The sequence below is a fragment of the Pelophylax lessonae genome (genome assembly GCF_965119305.1).
Source record: "Pelophylax lessonae genome assembly, chromosome: 1".
NCBI classification, from domain to species: Eukaryota; Metazoa; Chordata; class Amphibia; order Anura; family Ranidae; genus Pelophylax; species Pelophylax lessonae.
Window position 1 is genome coordinate 718,461,498 of NC_138768.1, and position 16,685 is coordinate 718,478,182.

At 40.2% G+C, this 16,685-nt stretch overlaps 1 protein-coding gene across 1 annotated transcript in view; it reads right to left on the bottom strand.

The window, feature by feature from the left end:
- LOC309544702 (EF-hand calcium-binding domain-containing protein 6-like) overlaps positions 1–16,685 on the bottom strand; it is a 164,237-nt gene that overhangs the window by 24,484 nt on the left and 123,068 nt on the right. The window contains exons 14-16 of the mRNA XM_082243634.1: positions 4,611–4,704; positions 2,937–3,061; positions 2,170–2,413 (exon numbers count right to left, since the gene is read on the bottom strand). Coding sequence (XP_082099760.1) covers positions 2,170–2,413; positions 2,937–3,061; positions 4,611–4,704 — 463 coding nt within the window. The remainder of the gene's footprint in view (positions 1–2,169; positions 2,414–2,936; positions 3,062–4,610; positions 4,705–16,685) is intronic.

Consider the following 16,685-nt stretch of genomic DNA (forward strand, 5'->3'; position numbering starts at 1 on the left):
ACAATCATGAAGTGGAACGAAATTTATTGGATATTTCAAACTTTGTTAACAAATAAAAAACTGAAAAATTGGGTGTGCAAAATTATTCAGCCCCTTTACTTTCGGTGCAGCAAACTCTCTCCAGAAGTTCAGTGAGGATCTCTGAATGATCCAATGTTGACCTAAATGACTAATGGTGATAAATAGAATCCACCTGTGTGTAATCAAGTCTCTGTATAAATGCACCTGCACTGTGATCGTCTCAGAGGTCCGTTTAAAGCGCAGAGAGCATCATGAAGAACAAGGAACACACCAGGCAGGTCCGAGATACTGTTGTGGAGAAGTTTAAAGCCGGATTTGGATACAAAAAGATTTCCCAAGCTTTAAACATGCCAAGGAGCACTGTGCAAGCGATAATATTGAAATGGAAGGAGTATCAGACCACTGCATATCTACGAAGACCTGGCCGTTCCTCTAAACTTTCAGCTCATACAAGGAGAAGACTGATCAGAGATGCAGCCAAGAGGCCCGTGATCACTCTGGATGAACTGCAGAGATCTACAGCTGAGGTGGAAGACTCTGTCCATAGGACAACAATCAGTCGTATACTGCACAAATCTGGCCTTTATGGAAGAGTGGCAAGAAGAAAGCCATTTCTTAAAGATACCCATAAAAAATGTTGTTTAAAGTTTGCCACAAGCCACCTGGGAGACACACCAAACATGTGGAAGAAGGTGCTCTGGTCAGATGAAACCAAAATCGAACGTTTTGGCAACAATGCAAAACGTTATGTTTGGCATAAAAGCAACACAGCTCATCACCATGAACACACCATCCGCACTGTCAAACATGGTGGTGGCAGCATCATGGTTTGGGCCTGCTTTTCTTCAGCAGGGACAGGGAAGATGGTTAAAATTGATGGGAACATGGATGGAGTCAAATACAGGACCATTCTGGAAGAAAACCTGATGGAGTCTGCAAAAGACCTGAGACTGGGATGGAGATTTGTCTTCCAACAAGACAATGATCCAAAACATAAAGCAAAATCTACAATGGAATGGTTCACAAATAAACATATCCAGGTGTTAGAATGGCCAAGTCAAAGTCCAGACCTGAATCCAATCGAGAATCTGTGGAAAGAACTGAAAACTGCTGTTCACAAACGCTCTCCATTCAACCTCACTGAGCTCAAACTGTTTTGCAAGGAGGAATGGGCAAAAATTTCAGTCTCTCGATGTGCAAAACTGATAGAGACTTACTCAAAGCGACTTACAGCTGTAATCGCAGCAAAAGGTGGCGCTACAAAGTATTAACTTAAGGGGGCTGAATAATTTTGCACGCCCAATTTTTCAGTTTTTTATTTGTTAAAAAAGTTTGAATTATCCAATAAATTTCGTTCCACTTCATGATTGTGTCCCACTTGTTGTTGATTCTTCACAAAAAATTACAGTTTTATATCTTTATGTTTGAAGCCTGAAATGTGGCAAAAGGTTGAAAAGTTCACTTTTGCAAGGCACTGTAGGTGGTGTATATATAATTATTGTCTAACCATGGGTCCCAGGGGGGAACGTTCCTAAATCTGGTCAGGCTGCGCAACCTAGCTAGGTGTGTAAGTCTCTCTTAATCTCAGCAATTGTTAAGCAAAGACTTATGTTTTATAAGACAGTTAACCACAATAACCAATTACAACTTAACTTTACTCTGTTGACCACTCTAAAGTCAATATATAGAATAATAGGTTACTATGGGTTACTGCAGTTTGCACATTACTGAAGATCCTGACATTGTTTAAAATAGGCCACTAGGAATAGATAAAATCCCATTATTATCAGGCTTCTTCAATTAAAAAACTCAATCATACACCAATATTTTAGCCTCAGCAATGGCTTAGGACAACTTGTAATATTAAAAATTGCCACATAAGCCACCAACATACACTGTCAGTACCCAATTAGAAAACCTTGCTTTCTTTGAAATGCTCACTGGAACATATAAAACATCATACAATCATTGTCACCATACTCCATGTGCTATCTACTATTTGGTAGCTGACACCAGAGTAATACTCTACATGAGGTGATTTGGTTTAAAAATTCTGAGCCCTGCAATGTCCCACCTACAGTGAAGGTAATTACCAATTAGTCCCACTTAATGGATAACATAGCATTATGATATTCCTAACAGTAATACCTTTGCACGGACATTGTCTATAAGAATGTCAGAGTCACAGTTCAGTTTCCTAGATCGAATGTGGAAATCTCCATCGCCTTTCTTTGGAGGGCTTATCTTTGCATTGGGATAACATGCAGATTTTGGGGAGTAACCAAAGTGTCTGACAAACTCCAGGTAGTCTAATGTTTTGTCCTGGTTGGTAATGAAGGTGCTCCAAAGCCTGCGGATCTCTCCACGAGTAACTCCAGGCTGGATGTCAAAACTTTATTTAAAAAAAAAAAATGAACAACATGAATTCCACATTGTGTCAAGATTGCACATAATTCAATATAGTCTATAATAAAACACTTAGGGTTCTATTTATAAAAAAATAATTTTTGTGAATCTCTCAGCATTAGCACTGCTGTTGTGAATTATCCCCATAATGTTCCTAATATGTTTATTCCCTATGAACATCAACTCCATCTGATGGCAATAAGGCAATATTTTTCTGATTAACATTTTTCAGGAAAAAGTTGCATTATTGTCAACAGATGTAACGGACAATCTAAGAAAGTAAACATATTAGACACATTACAGGGATTATTTGTGACAGCTGTCCGAATGCTGAGACATTCACACTGCAGATTTACAAGAAAATCCTTTGAAATGGGTTGTTTTAAATAATTTGATCTAATATTTTTTAAAAGGGTAATGTTTGAGCTAATATTTAGTCTAAAAGTATGATGTCAACTGGAGATACAACAAAGGTGTATTTTTACACAGCTTCCATTATCTATACATACCTCTTTAATAGGAGGTACATGGTCTCCTGTGTAAGGCGTCTTGAATTAATTTCATCCAGATCCTCAAATGTTTTCTCTACTGCTGCATAATTCTTATGGATGAGACTCTTAATAATCTTGAAGAGCTTGAAAAAGTAAATCAGATTGTATATATAATCTACTCTTAGTTTGTGATATAAATCATATAAATCTGGATGTAAAGTGATATAATTTGTATTATCAGAAAATAATTTTTAGAATCTACAGATCATTGCTTGAAAATTTTGCAAATTACATTTTTATTTGGCCACCAGGCATTGCCCTGATTTGGATGGTTGCGATGATAGGTTGTGTCTGCTTCAAGTTTTCAAGGGGGAAGAGGAGGAGTGCTCTGGCATACAGCCTATGATTGACAGCTTCAGTTGTGCATGTTTCCCTAAAAGATTGTGTTGAGGGGTGTGTGTTCATTTCCTCTACTCGGGCCTCTGATTAAAGCCAGTGTGCAGTGCAGTGTGTGATGTCAGATTCCTGCCTTCTGCCTCTGGAAGCTCAGAAACGTTGTGTAAATTATGCACTTTAAATGGCTGTAGAGGAGAGACAGCTGCAGATAAACAGGTACAATTGATGTAGGAGGATTTGTTTACTCTCTGTGTATCAACTGAGGATAGTTTCTTCACTGGGTATATGTAAGGGTTCACAACCACTTTAATGGCTTCAATACTTCCTAAGTCACTGACTTTAAACATGTAAATAGATCTGGAATTTTGACCTATCTTTGACTTCAGTGACTGCATTGCCTGCTTTGGAACCGAGACTCAGAAAGTACTCAAGTCAGAAGATTTACATGTCATTTGGGCTAATATTTTTTTCAGAGGTAACCCAGAACTATCAGAACCATATTCCTCTAAAGCACGTTTTTTTAAAGTGCTCTGACCAAGATCTTCTAAAAATGAAACTTGCATGGTTGTTAAGCCGATCCATGGATTTTCTGAGTATGTGGATCGGTGGCTCAGGAGTTCCTACTTTACTTTACTAGGTCAGGGACTCAGAAGCACTACAACAGAGACAGACATGCAGCATTTTTTTGAAGGAGGTCATCAATGGCAAGCTGTAAATTTTCATATCTGAGTACAAGTGTATTTGTTGCCAGTGCCCTCTAAGGCCTCCTGCATACGGATGGTTTGGCCTGTCCGCATCACATCCTACCATTTTCAGGAAACTGGGAGACATGGGTGCAGCATCCAGCTCTGCTGCTAGCAGCCTGCCAAAATCTATATTAGGCTGAAATATGCTTTGACAGTTTACTGAGTAGTACTTGCATTTAGGGCCATATGTGTTCAGGAACGTATGAACCGTTTGGCTCTAAACATGACTACCACTTGGTACAGCATTCAACCACAGAGTATTTCAGCCTGTCATAGATTCTGACAAGCTGCTGGCAGCAGGGCTGAAGGCTGCACCTGTGACTTCTGGGCGTCAGAAACTGTTAAGATTTGATGCTGATGGGCCAAAGCACCTATGGTCATGTAGCCTTTTTGTCAGTATAGAGTAAATGTTGTATAGAAATATTTATATGCTAAAAGGTGTCATTTTGAACTCTGACATCTTGTGCTTATGGGATTAGCCCTTTTAACATTGGTGGTGGTACTAAAGGCATTTTGTATAAAATGTTAAATAAAAAGGCTAAATAGTTACTTGTTCTGGTGTACGTCCATGTCCATGCTCCTTTTCTTCCTCCACTGCAGACATTCCTACAGACCTTTCATCAAATAAGCTTGGCACCCCCCGTCTTTAAAGAGAAAAATACGGTATTATTGGCCAAGTTTATATCATAATAATAATAATAATAGAATACAGTAAAACCTTGGATTGCAAGCATAATTCGTTCTGGAAACATACTTATAATCCAAAGCACTCGTATATCAAAGCGAATTTCCCCATAAGAAATAATGGAAACTCAGATAATTCATTCCACAACTATTTATTCATAAGTCCTTTAGTTTACATTCCATATCAAAAGATAATAGCAATGTAATAGTTTGTGTAGCCATAAAATATCCATGCACAAATGGCAACCTCCACAAGGGGATTAGAAGCAAAATCCAGCAGGAGCTACAGAGTATAAAAGAGGAGAGGCGTCTCTAAGTGTAGCAATATGGTTACATTTAATGAAGGTACAACATTTAACAACTCACATGGTTGATGGTTAAAAGATGCACATCTAAGCAATATAAAAAGACAAAGAGAGAGGGATGAGAAGATCCCACAGCTAGCTGGGGTCTCTACAGTCTCTCACATAGAAATGGGACTTTTAAGGCTAGGAGTGGAGATCCTGATGAAAATGAATACACCAAAGATATATAAAAAATATAGCATTTATTAGTATAGGCTTAAAAATCTTATATAAATATCAAAAAGGTGTAAATTCATAAAGCAAATAATGCATGTACATAAGACAATACAGGTATACCACTGGATCCCAACCAGCCTCTGAGATCAAAGGCAATTGTTGAAAGATAACTAATGAGTCATGATAGATTCATGATACTAGTACAAAATGATATGGGATATATCAGTGGAAATTCTGGAATCGCGACGCGTTTCGCTCATGTCGCTTCCTCAGACGATTCCTTTTACCCTTGTCCATTGAACAGACATGCTTGAGTAAGCGAAATCTTTATGCCAGAAAAAGATATCTGGTCCAGGTGGAGACGTATCACATGTGATTCCTACAGGTTTGGCCCTTGTTGGCTGCACAGCATAAATTAATGCTCAATGTCTCGAGTGATCCATAGGGAATCAAAACGGTGCATTCCCCACTTAAGGAAGGAGTGCTTATTAGAAGCCAAAGTTCTGTTGCCAGAGAAATGAGCCCGGTCACTAACAGTATAACCAACCTCCTCTCCACGTGGTAGGCACGCCAGCACTATTATACAATGCACATCTAAGCATGCAGGCATCTGAGGTAAAGCTGTCCACATAGATCATCCTCTGCACTGCTGGCTCTCACCGCTGACAGTCTGCAATTGTGACTGGGAAGACTACACCCCAGATGAGTGTTCTGAAAGCGAGGCTTGAAGCGCTCGTGGAGCGCAGTGTGGAAGGGATGACGTCAATGGCGATGCGAAGGATGGTCTATGTGGACAGTTTTACCCCGGATATCTGCATATTTAGATGTGCCTCTTTTAATCATCAACAATGTGAGTTGCTAAATGTTGTACCTTCATTAAATTTAACCATATTGCTACACTTTGAGAACCTCTCTTCACTTTTATACTCAGTTGTGATGTGACGCTACTTGTATATCAAGACATTGCTTGTTTATCAAAGTAAATAAAGTCAAACTTTATTAAAAAATATTTCTTGTCTTACAAAACACACTCAATCCAAGGTTTTGCTGTACATTAACTTTAGAAGTTCCCATCAAGCAAAAACAGATAGAAATTAGAACCTCTATTTTAATTGCTCTCTATTTCAGAGTTTGCAAACTACTTTTAATTCCAGATACGCTTCTTTCCAACAGAAAGATTTATCATGAAAATCGACAGTATGTTTACAACCTTTGTCAGATTTGTACTGCTGTCTGTTTCCCCAAACATATTTTTCCACAATCTAACAGTGACACAGACATAAATAAAAGCTTGACAGACATTCCTATCCATTCTCATTCTAGTAGTACTTGGTAAGTGGGTTCGAGTGCCAAATACAGATTAAAAAATAAAAGTCCCCAATATTATTATTTTTTTTTTCAAGTTTATGCATGAATTTAAAGCAGACCCCAACATTTAACCTCTAAAATTAATGTGTAAATCATAACCTTGCCCAACCCTTAAATGTAGTTCTTAAGGTTGCAGGGCAAAGCAACAGGTCCACTTTATTGGTGGCCCCAGAAGCAGTTTACGCTCACCTTCCCTTCATTCCTGTTCTGTTCCATTCGATTGCCAGAGTTGAAAAAAATAAGAAGTACTTTCAGGTTTAGGAACATGAGACTTAAGGGCCATACACACTATAAAATGTTCTGAAGACTTTTTCCTTTAGACTTACCAACACCATATAATATGAGGTCAAACCTAAACACTTTCAATTTGTATGCAATCTGGCAGGTCCTTGCACTACATAGAAAAGGTAAATCTGAAGGAAATCTAACCACAAAAGTTGGATAGTGTGTATCCAGCTTTACTCACTATCCTTCCATATCACAGTGCTGGTTTTTGGTGATTTGTAACTCAATGTCATGGAGCGTGTTAAGAGTATTCAACCTGTTAAAAGCTCCAGGTTGTAACTTGAAGTTTACATATGCCTTCCTCTCTTTAGATCCAACTGTTTAACGGGCAAGGAGACAAATGTAAGGCAGGTATAAGCTCCTGCTGGGGCCACCAATAAACCTCTTGCATAGAACCTCTTGCAAAGCACAGGTTTTATTAACATGCACACTAACAACCCTAACCTCAACCCTAACAATTAATCTAATCCCCTTAAATCTAACACTGATGTGTAATATTAAGGTAACTCATGTAGCAGCAAACTTACCTTATCCAGTGGCTAAAGAATTAGTATTTAAAGTTGCTGCAGCAAGTTATTGGCACTGGAAACTACAAAATGTTTTGCATGACATACTTCCTTTAAGCAAGCTAATAATTATCAATGGATATCATTTCTGCAATTATTAAATTATTAATAAAATAGACTCTAAAATTTCCAATGGGTAGTCAGTTAAATCACCCACATATTTGAATCCCTTACAGACACTGCCACTAAATGCTCCCTGACAAATTTCCTGGTTTTGGCCACCATGTAGCGCTATTCATGCTGCAGAAATAGAAGATGTTCTGACTGGCTTGTCTTTACTGTAAAATAAGTGAAACATAGCTAAAAATCTCTTGTAATGAAAAGCAAAATGACTTTGGAATCTTCTGAGATCTTAAAACCAGTCCATTCGATATGCAAGGAGATTGAAGCCAATTCAGCCGATTGGCATCAAGGACCTCAAATATAGTAAGTGGTAGCAAGCAGAGGAAGTACAAAAGTATTCAAACCTTTTTTAAAATAAAAATGTAACATTTAATTAAAGGGTCAGTTCCCTCAAAACTAACTGTGCCCGTACACAGTGATTTTGTGGCTCTTCGCCACTTGTTATAGTTGATTATGGCACATTTGCTTAAAAAAAAAAAAATGTGAAAACCCTAAAAGGCATAAAAGGCCTATGTTGCCTAATTCATATGAGCGTTATGCAACTGACATTAATGGGTACCTCTGTACCCATGTCTGACTCTTGATAGTATATTCATACAACTGACAGCAGTATAATAACATCAGGAGACATGAGCATGTACAGTGGAACCATTCTTCACTGCAATAAAAGGCAAAAGTGCTGTATAGCCTTGGAGAACTGGATGTATACCCTAATGAGTTTTATCTTTGCTTCACTGAGCAAAACGGACGCCTTGAGAAGGCCAAATGCTGCAAACCTCCCAGGCTTTTGTCCGGAGGAATGGCAGGCACTTTGCATCCCTTTTTAAAAAAAAGGAGGCCTTTCCAAGTCCCGATGAGTGATGTGGATTTTGAGGGCGACCTTGGGTCATACAGAACTAATCAAGCGAAAACAATACCCCAAATTTGCCTAACAGACACCAAGTATCTGAAGACTGTATCAAAAAGATTTAGGAATTGACAAACACACACCCAGTGCCAAAGGATCAAATCTTGAAGGTAGTGGGATTAAAATTATTTATTCATTGTTAATTTATTTATTTATGTATGTGCAAATATCCTGCAGGTGCTGAGGAAAGGCTGAAAGGAGTTGGTTTTAGAGCCAGGGCTAAAATGTTGGTCCATTTAACTCATTCTTATCCTTAAGGCGATCAAAACATTGGCATTTATGAAGCTTGTGGAAGTAGAAAAAACTTGTAAATAAATGCACAAGGACCAGAGACTTTGTCAAGACTGTTGGGCGGAGAGGCCATTAGGGTATTAGCTGTTCAGTGTCCAGCCAATTAGCAAGTGAATGCTTATGTCAATACAAGAATAATCCCTATGTGACTTCACGTATAGAAAGGTATCCATGGATTGTCTGTCAATTTCTTCATTGGATAATGTTACATTATCTAATAAAGCTTTTCTAAAGAATGATTATTTAAAATGATGATCATGGCAATGCATGATTGTGAATTTCGTACTAAAAAGGAAAATTATTATTAGGCTCTATTAGGGTACCAATACATGCCATATGCAAAGAAGATATGCAAAGAAGATTTGGTTACTGTAGCTCAAAGTTGCCAATAAACTGGCTAAGTAAAGGACATGCCTGACATTGCAGGTTGACAAATATCCAATCAGATATCAAGCAGCTGTGATGTTGGAATCTGTATGTGCCACATAATTTTCTACTTCTGGCTAGGGCTGGGCGATTTTGCCTAAAAAAAAAAATCTTCGATTTTTAAAGAAAAATTCGAGTTTCGATTCGATTTTCGATTTTTTTTTCCAATATACTTAAAAAATGACTACAGACATCAGATATAGTGTCAAAAGTGCTACTTTATTGCTATTTTAACTCCTCAAGAGTTAAAATGCGTAGAATCCCAAAACAAAAAGTAAACGAGGCTCTGTCATTCAACAATTTCAAGCTTTAACCCAGGTTTAAGCAAAACTAAAGTGCAACAACTTCACAGTAGCTTAAATTTTCTGTTCAAGAAATCAGATAATTACAAATTTTGTAACATATAACATTACACAATTAAAAAAATAAACTCTTCTCAGTGTGAACTGTGAATATAAAAAATGAAACATGCCTGTGGCAAACATATAGCCTGCTCAAAGAGTGAACAAAACAAATGTAAACTAAGTTTTATCTATAACAACAAAACACGTGCTTGTTAGATCTCTGAAACATTGTGCATGCTCAGAGTCATTCTAAACATTTTTTGCAAGAAAGATGAGCCTGTCCACAACCTCTGGCTTAAGGCAGGCCCGGTTGCAGGTAACTATTCCCCCACCCACACTAAATACCCACTCTGAAGGGGCACTAGTGGCTGGAATAGAAAGATATTTTTTAGCCAGTAAGCTTAGCCTTGGAAAGTTGGGCTGATGCAGCTTCCACCATTCAAGAGGATCTGTGTCAGGCTCTATGTCTGGAATAAGTAAATACGTTGCAAGCTCAGTCTCAATTTTAGCTTTCTCAGATTGTGGGTGTGGCGTGGTGGATGGTGCACTGTTTTTAAAGAAGGCACCCAGAGTCATTTTCTTTTTTGGTGGCAATGGTGGTGGGGTGTTCTTCTCTTGAACAGCTGAGGGACCAGCTTCCTCTGTGGTAGAGTTGCAGAGAGCAGAGATCTCAGACACCGCTCTTTTTTTGACAACTTCCAATTTGCTAGCATCAATGTAGGTTGTACGGAACCTCGGGTCTAAAAGTGTGGCCATGTCCAAAAGTTCCTCTTTCTCCAAATCAGAGTATTTACTTTCGAGGTAACGCATGATGTCAGCTTTGATTGTTTTTGTTAGCTCCAAATCTTCCTCCTCTGGCAGGAGGAGACTTGTTTTAAACAAATGCAGCACTGGTTTGATGCAGGACACACTGACATATGATTCCCCTGACAGTGCATCAGTGAAGTCCTGGAGAGGTTTCACTGCTTTTTTGGTGGCTTCTAATACTTCCAAATCTTGCCACGTGGGAACAAGATGACGCGTTTTCTTGTCCGCACCCAGGACACGAGTTATTGCCTTCTCTTGCTCAAGAAAGCGCTCAATCATCTTTTGACGAGACCACCAACGTGTTGGGGATTCTGAGATCAAAAGATGCTGGGGAAGTCCAAGCTCAGCCTGCAACTCTGTCATGTCTCGCCTTTTTTTCCAGCTGTAGGAGAAGGCTGATACAGCTTTTTTGCAGACCCCAATGGCCCGATCGATCCTTGGATCCTTTACACCATTCTCTGTAATAAATGTGAAAAGATATTTAGTATATTTTATGTAACAGACAGTTCATTAAATTATGAGCAAACAAAAAAAATTGTGCACCTATTTATTATTACACCAACTCTTACCTATAGCATTGTGGAGTCTGTGGCCAAAACACTGCAAGCTGGGCCAGTTGTTGTCTTTAAGGGCTTTTATGATGTTGGTGCCACTATCAGTTGTCATGCAGACGAGTTGTTCCTCCGAAAGTCCCCAGGAGCTGAGAGCGTCTTTTAAGCCATGGGCAATTATGTCACCAGTGTGGTTGTCGGGAAAATACGCTGTCTGAAGGCAGATGCTGCGCAGAGTCCAACTAGCGTTGATGTAGTGAACTGTCAGACTCAGATATGGCTGCATCGTCCGGCTGGACCACAGGTCCGTTGTGGCTGAGAAAAACTGCATCTCCTCCATCTCACTGCGGATCTTTTCCCGAGTTGTATTGTACAGGTGAGGCAGCGCTACTTCGGCGAAATACTTGCGACTGGGGACAACGTACCTCGCATCTAATACTTTCATCATGTGATTAAAACCTCGCTTTTCGACAGAATAAATTGGCAGCATGTCTGTGGCAATATAATACGTGATCGCCTCTGTAATCGCTTTCCATCGCGCTCCGTTCTTATCATAAGGCACACAGTTTGTAAAGCTGTCAGGAAGTGTAGTTTGCTTTTTAGCAGCAATAGTAGCCTTAGTAGGTGTGCTAGAGGAGCTGTTTTCGCTACGGAGCCGGCTGCACTTCTCCCATTCTTCGCGATGTTTATTCCTCAGGTGCTGGAAAAGATTTGTTGTACTGCTGCTTCCAGTAGCAACAGCCTTGAAACATATTTTGCAGCAAGGCTTCGTCTGTGTATTGTCTGCTGCATCAAAACCAAACCAGTTCCAAATTACAGAATTACCCGTGCCTTTCTTTGGAAGTAGTTCTTTGCTGGGGCTAGTAGTACTACACGCTGCCATGTTGTTAATTTTTTGACTGTGTTCTTTTAATAGACTACTAGACAGATTAGACAGTAAAAGAAGACGCGGGGGCGTCGCGCTGAGCGGGGAGGGAGGAGAGCTCTCTGTGTTGAGGGAGGACTGAGGAAAGAGAAGCACTGTATATGTGACTCTGACGGACCACCACCGCGCCTGGATGTTGTGAGGTCAGCTGCGGGCGGTGCGTCTGTACAGGGGCTGCGCTGTGATAGGTACAGTCCAGAGAACGAGTCCACACAGTAACCAGCCACCTTTTTTAGTTTGAAACAATTTTTTTTTCAAAAATTTTAGTTTTTTCTACAATAGGAATGTGGCCTTGTGCAGCCAGCCCCCGCTTAACTACACACACTGGGTCACACCCTGGGCCTGGGCTCCAGCCAGCTTATAGTCTGCCGCACAGGAACTGATTCTGAACTAGTCCACCACAGTAACGTTTAGTTGAAGTACTTTGAAACGTTTTTTTTTTTTTTTTTTAACTCGAGTTTTTGTGTACAATACTTTTTTCTGCCTTGTGTGCACTGTGCAGCCACCGAACTCCCCACCGCCGCGCCTGGATGTGACGTCAGCTGCGGGGGCGGGCGGTGCGTCTGTACAGGCCGGGGCTGCGGCGCTCTGTGATAGGTACAGTGACAGTCTCCCCGGCCTGTATTTGTGACATCAGCTGCGGGGCGGGCAGTGCGTCTGTACAGGCCGGGGCTGCGGTGCGCTGTTGGGTACAGTCTCCCCGGCCTGGATGTGACGTCAGCTGCGGGGTGGGCGGTGCGTCTGTACAGGCCGGGGCTGCGGCGCGCTGTGATAGGTAAAGTCTCCCCGGCCTGGATGTGACGTCAGCTGCCGAGAGAGGAAGTGGGCGGTGCGCCTGTACAGACGCACCGCCCGCTTCCTCTCCCGGCAGCTGACGTCACATCCAGGCCGGGGAGACTTTACCTATCACAGCGCGCCGCAGCCCCGGCCTGTACAGACGCACCACCCGCCCCACAGCTGACGTCACATCCAGGCGCGGCGGTGGGGAGTTCGGCTGCAAGGGAGAAAAAAGGATTATACAAAAAAACTAAAGTTTTCCAAAAAAAAAAAAAAGTTTCTAACCAAAAAATCGATAAATCGATTAAATCGATTTATCGCCCAGCCCTACTTCTGGCAGAATGAATGAAATACATGAACCCAGAAAGACAAAAATGTTTCAGCTGCCATTGCTGACTTATTTTTAAGTCCTCATGCACACTGGACATTTTTACAGCTGCTGTTTTTGGTGTCAGATGTTTTTTTTCTGCAGCCAGTAAACTCCCCAGAATGTTATCCTATGTGTTCATGCACACATAGGCTGTTATCAGCAGTTTTTGGCAGGGTGTTTTCTGGCTGGAAAAACCCCCCAGAGCTAGTGGGTTTTGAGAGCAGTTTTTCAGCTGTAAAACGCTCTAAGTCTGATAAAAGCTTAAAAATGCTGAAAAATGCCAAAAAAAAACGCTAAAAAATGCAGCTATTTTGCGTTTATCAAAGTTCTGAGCTTTTGTAGGAGTATCGTTTTGCTAAAAAACTCTACAGCTGAAGAAAGCTAAAAAAAACGCTGGAAAAACGCTACTGCAAAAAAACTGAAAAACGCCTTCTACAGCTACAGCCTTCTACTGGCGTTTTGATAATATCCAGTGTGCATGAGGCCCTAGCTTCAGGCTGATCCTGACCTGGAACTAGCTTACAGAATGGAAGTTCAGACCTTTAAGACTAGAATAGCTCTATGATTATTCCAAGTTTGTGATTGACTAAGCAGTAAAAGTAGGACAGGATGGTAGCCCAGTAATTACCAGTTCTTGCTCTTATAGCTCTATCCTTAAAGACTCACTTTGAAGAATAATGACACATTTGACATGGTTTCAGTTTGCTCTGGTACATTGTGATCTTACTTTGCATGTAAGCTGTGCTTTAAAGTGTTAAGCTGTGCTTTAAAGTGTAACTAAAGGACACATTTTTTTTTTTAGTTTTGGGTGGAGTAGAGGTGGATTAGAACACCTGTCAGTTTTTATTGCTGTCTGTGTCCTGTAAGGGAAATTCCCCCTCTCTGTTTGTCCTATTTACCGTTATCATCCAAATTGAAAGTAAAAGAAAATCCCAAATTTTGGGTTGACATCAGAACACTAATAATGTGATGTGAATGTACAATGTATATGTAAAGCGCTGCGTAAATTGACAGCGCTATATAAGTACCTGAAATAAATAAAAATAAAAAATAAATAATGAGAGAATAAGTCGACGTGGACACTAGTTCTGGTGACCATAATGACACCTCAGGATTTTCTCACTTTAGAGGGATTTCTTCTCACCTGTTCTGGCTATGGGAAGTCAATTGGGAAGTATAAGCTCCACAATGGGACATAGATGGCATAAAAACAAAAACGACGGGGGTTATAACCCTCTTTTATTCTATCCTAAATGAAAGAAACATTTTGCCTTTAGTTGAACTTTAATGGCCACTGTTAAAAAGTATTTTGCTCAACACTAATTTCTAAAAGACATTGAAACTACAGGATATTATAAAACATGTTATTAGCTTGATTTGTGGACAGGAACATTTAATGTGCATAGCATGACTTTGCTTGTGAGTGGGCAGAGAATGAATGTTGACCTGAAACTGATCTCAGTGGGGAATCCATGTAGACAGTGACCCCGGAGGACAATCAACACAAGAACTCAACAGGACACAGGATGAGCCTGAAAGTGATATCCAGATGATTTCCTCACAGAGCTTTGTCCTGCTATTCAACAAAGACACACTGCTGCCACCATCCACTTTTTTGGCTACCTAAAAATGCTTTAGTTTATAAAGAAAAATTCATACATAGAAATCACAACAACTTTTAACGTCTAATCAACATTAATCAAATACTTCCTAATATTTTGGCCTCTTGTATTATATGGTCATTTTCTGCTTTTCATAATTTAAAGAAAACCAATTAGGGCATTAGTGGTGATAATGAAGAAAATGATGAAGAAAAAGAAAAGAAAGAAAAAGAAAAAAATATTACGGTTTGTAAAATAATTAAAAATTAAGTCTGCATCAGTTGGAAGAACCGTAAAAAACCTGGAAATGAAAGTGCTTAAAGGCTACTTTATTCTTTTATAAGGTTATAATATCAGGTTATAATAGCAATAAAACCTCAGCTTGCTGCCTTTTTTACAATGTGCAAGAAGCGTGAATATATCAAGGATTTCCTATATGCTGAATTCTTTCCATTTTTTCCTAAACAATTATTTACTTAGACTTAATAGACACAAGTCAGCCAGGGAAAGAACGCCATTATTGTAACCTAAAGCAACATCCTTACAACAGAATCATATATATAACAAAAATATTTTCTAATTTTACCAGTCCTTAATTGTCTTTTGTGACAATGCATACATTTATATGAGATTATTGTATTTCTGCTGATGATGGGGGTAAAATGTGTGACCAATACAGGCAAAAGCCCCCTCTCTCCTCTCCTGCCTATAACCCTAGACATACTGTGGTGAACTGAAATGATTCTCTACAATACACAGGATATACAGCAAAATACAGTGCCTGATTTACCAAAGTTTTCTTGCCGACTCTGCAGCATTGAGTGTGCATGGAAGAAAAAAATAATTTATTCACAATATTTACTATGCAATGTATATACATCCTGTGGCTAAACATACGTATAAATAGTGGAGGTGTGTTTAAAACAAAAAATTTGATTTTCTCTAGTGTTTGAATGCTATGCTAGGGCTTTTATATGGAATATCATGTAGGAGCAAAACCACATGACATGTACAGATATTACTTTCTGTGCTAGAGATATCATAAGGCTCAGTGCACACTGAGACCAGAGAAAGCATGTGTACATTCTCTAATGTGTGGATTAAAATGGAGGTTCCATTGACAAATACTCATACATGTGGTGCCTTTTTTTTTTGCTCTAGAAGCAAGGCGTCTTTTCATCCTGATGCCTTGCTTGGTGCATGTGCATTGTATGCTTTTGTTAGCATTCATGGTGCTTGATGTCTTACAGTTCTTTTTGTGTTTTTTTTTTTCAGGTAAAATGTTGACCTCAACCAAACATAAAGCGCAAGAGCAGAATTATTTGGATTTTCGATGCACATGGCAAACTTGGACTGTACCATATACAATAATAATTAGCTAAATATTTACTGCTAAGAATCATGTTTGCTATCCTTTAGACCAGGGGTGGAGAACCTACGGTTCGGGGGCCGTATGCGGCCCCCAAAGTCATTTGGTCCGGCCCCCTGTGCAGCTGAGTCTGTGTCTCTCTCAGCTGATATGTCAGAATGAAGCCGATGCTTCCTGTATAGTTAGTGCTTCGTTATGACAGTCTGAGTGAGTCACAGGCGGAGAGCTATTAAATGCACTACACCTGTGACAAATGCAGGAAACATCGCCTCTTCCTCCAGCGTGGCGTTGCTACACTTTTCCTAGCCAGCATTTCCCACCAGCAGCACACACAGCAGTACCAGACAGAACCAGCAGTACTCACAGCAGTAGAAGCCAGAACCAGCAGTACTCACTGCAGTAGCAGCCAGAACCAGCAGTACCCACAACAGTACCAGCCAGAGCCAGCAGTACCAGCCAGAAACAGCAGTACTCACAGCAGTACCAGCCAGAGCCAGCAGTACCTGCATTACTCACAGCAGTACCAGCCAGAGCCAGCAATACCAGCCAGAGCCAGCAATACCCACAGCAGAACCAGCAGTACCAGCCAGAGTCAGCAGTACCCACAGCAGTACCAGCCAGCAGTACCCATAGCAGTACCAGCCAGCAGTACCAGCCACCAGTACCCACAGCACAGTACAAGCCAGCAGTACCAGCCTGAGCCAGCAATA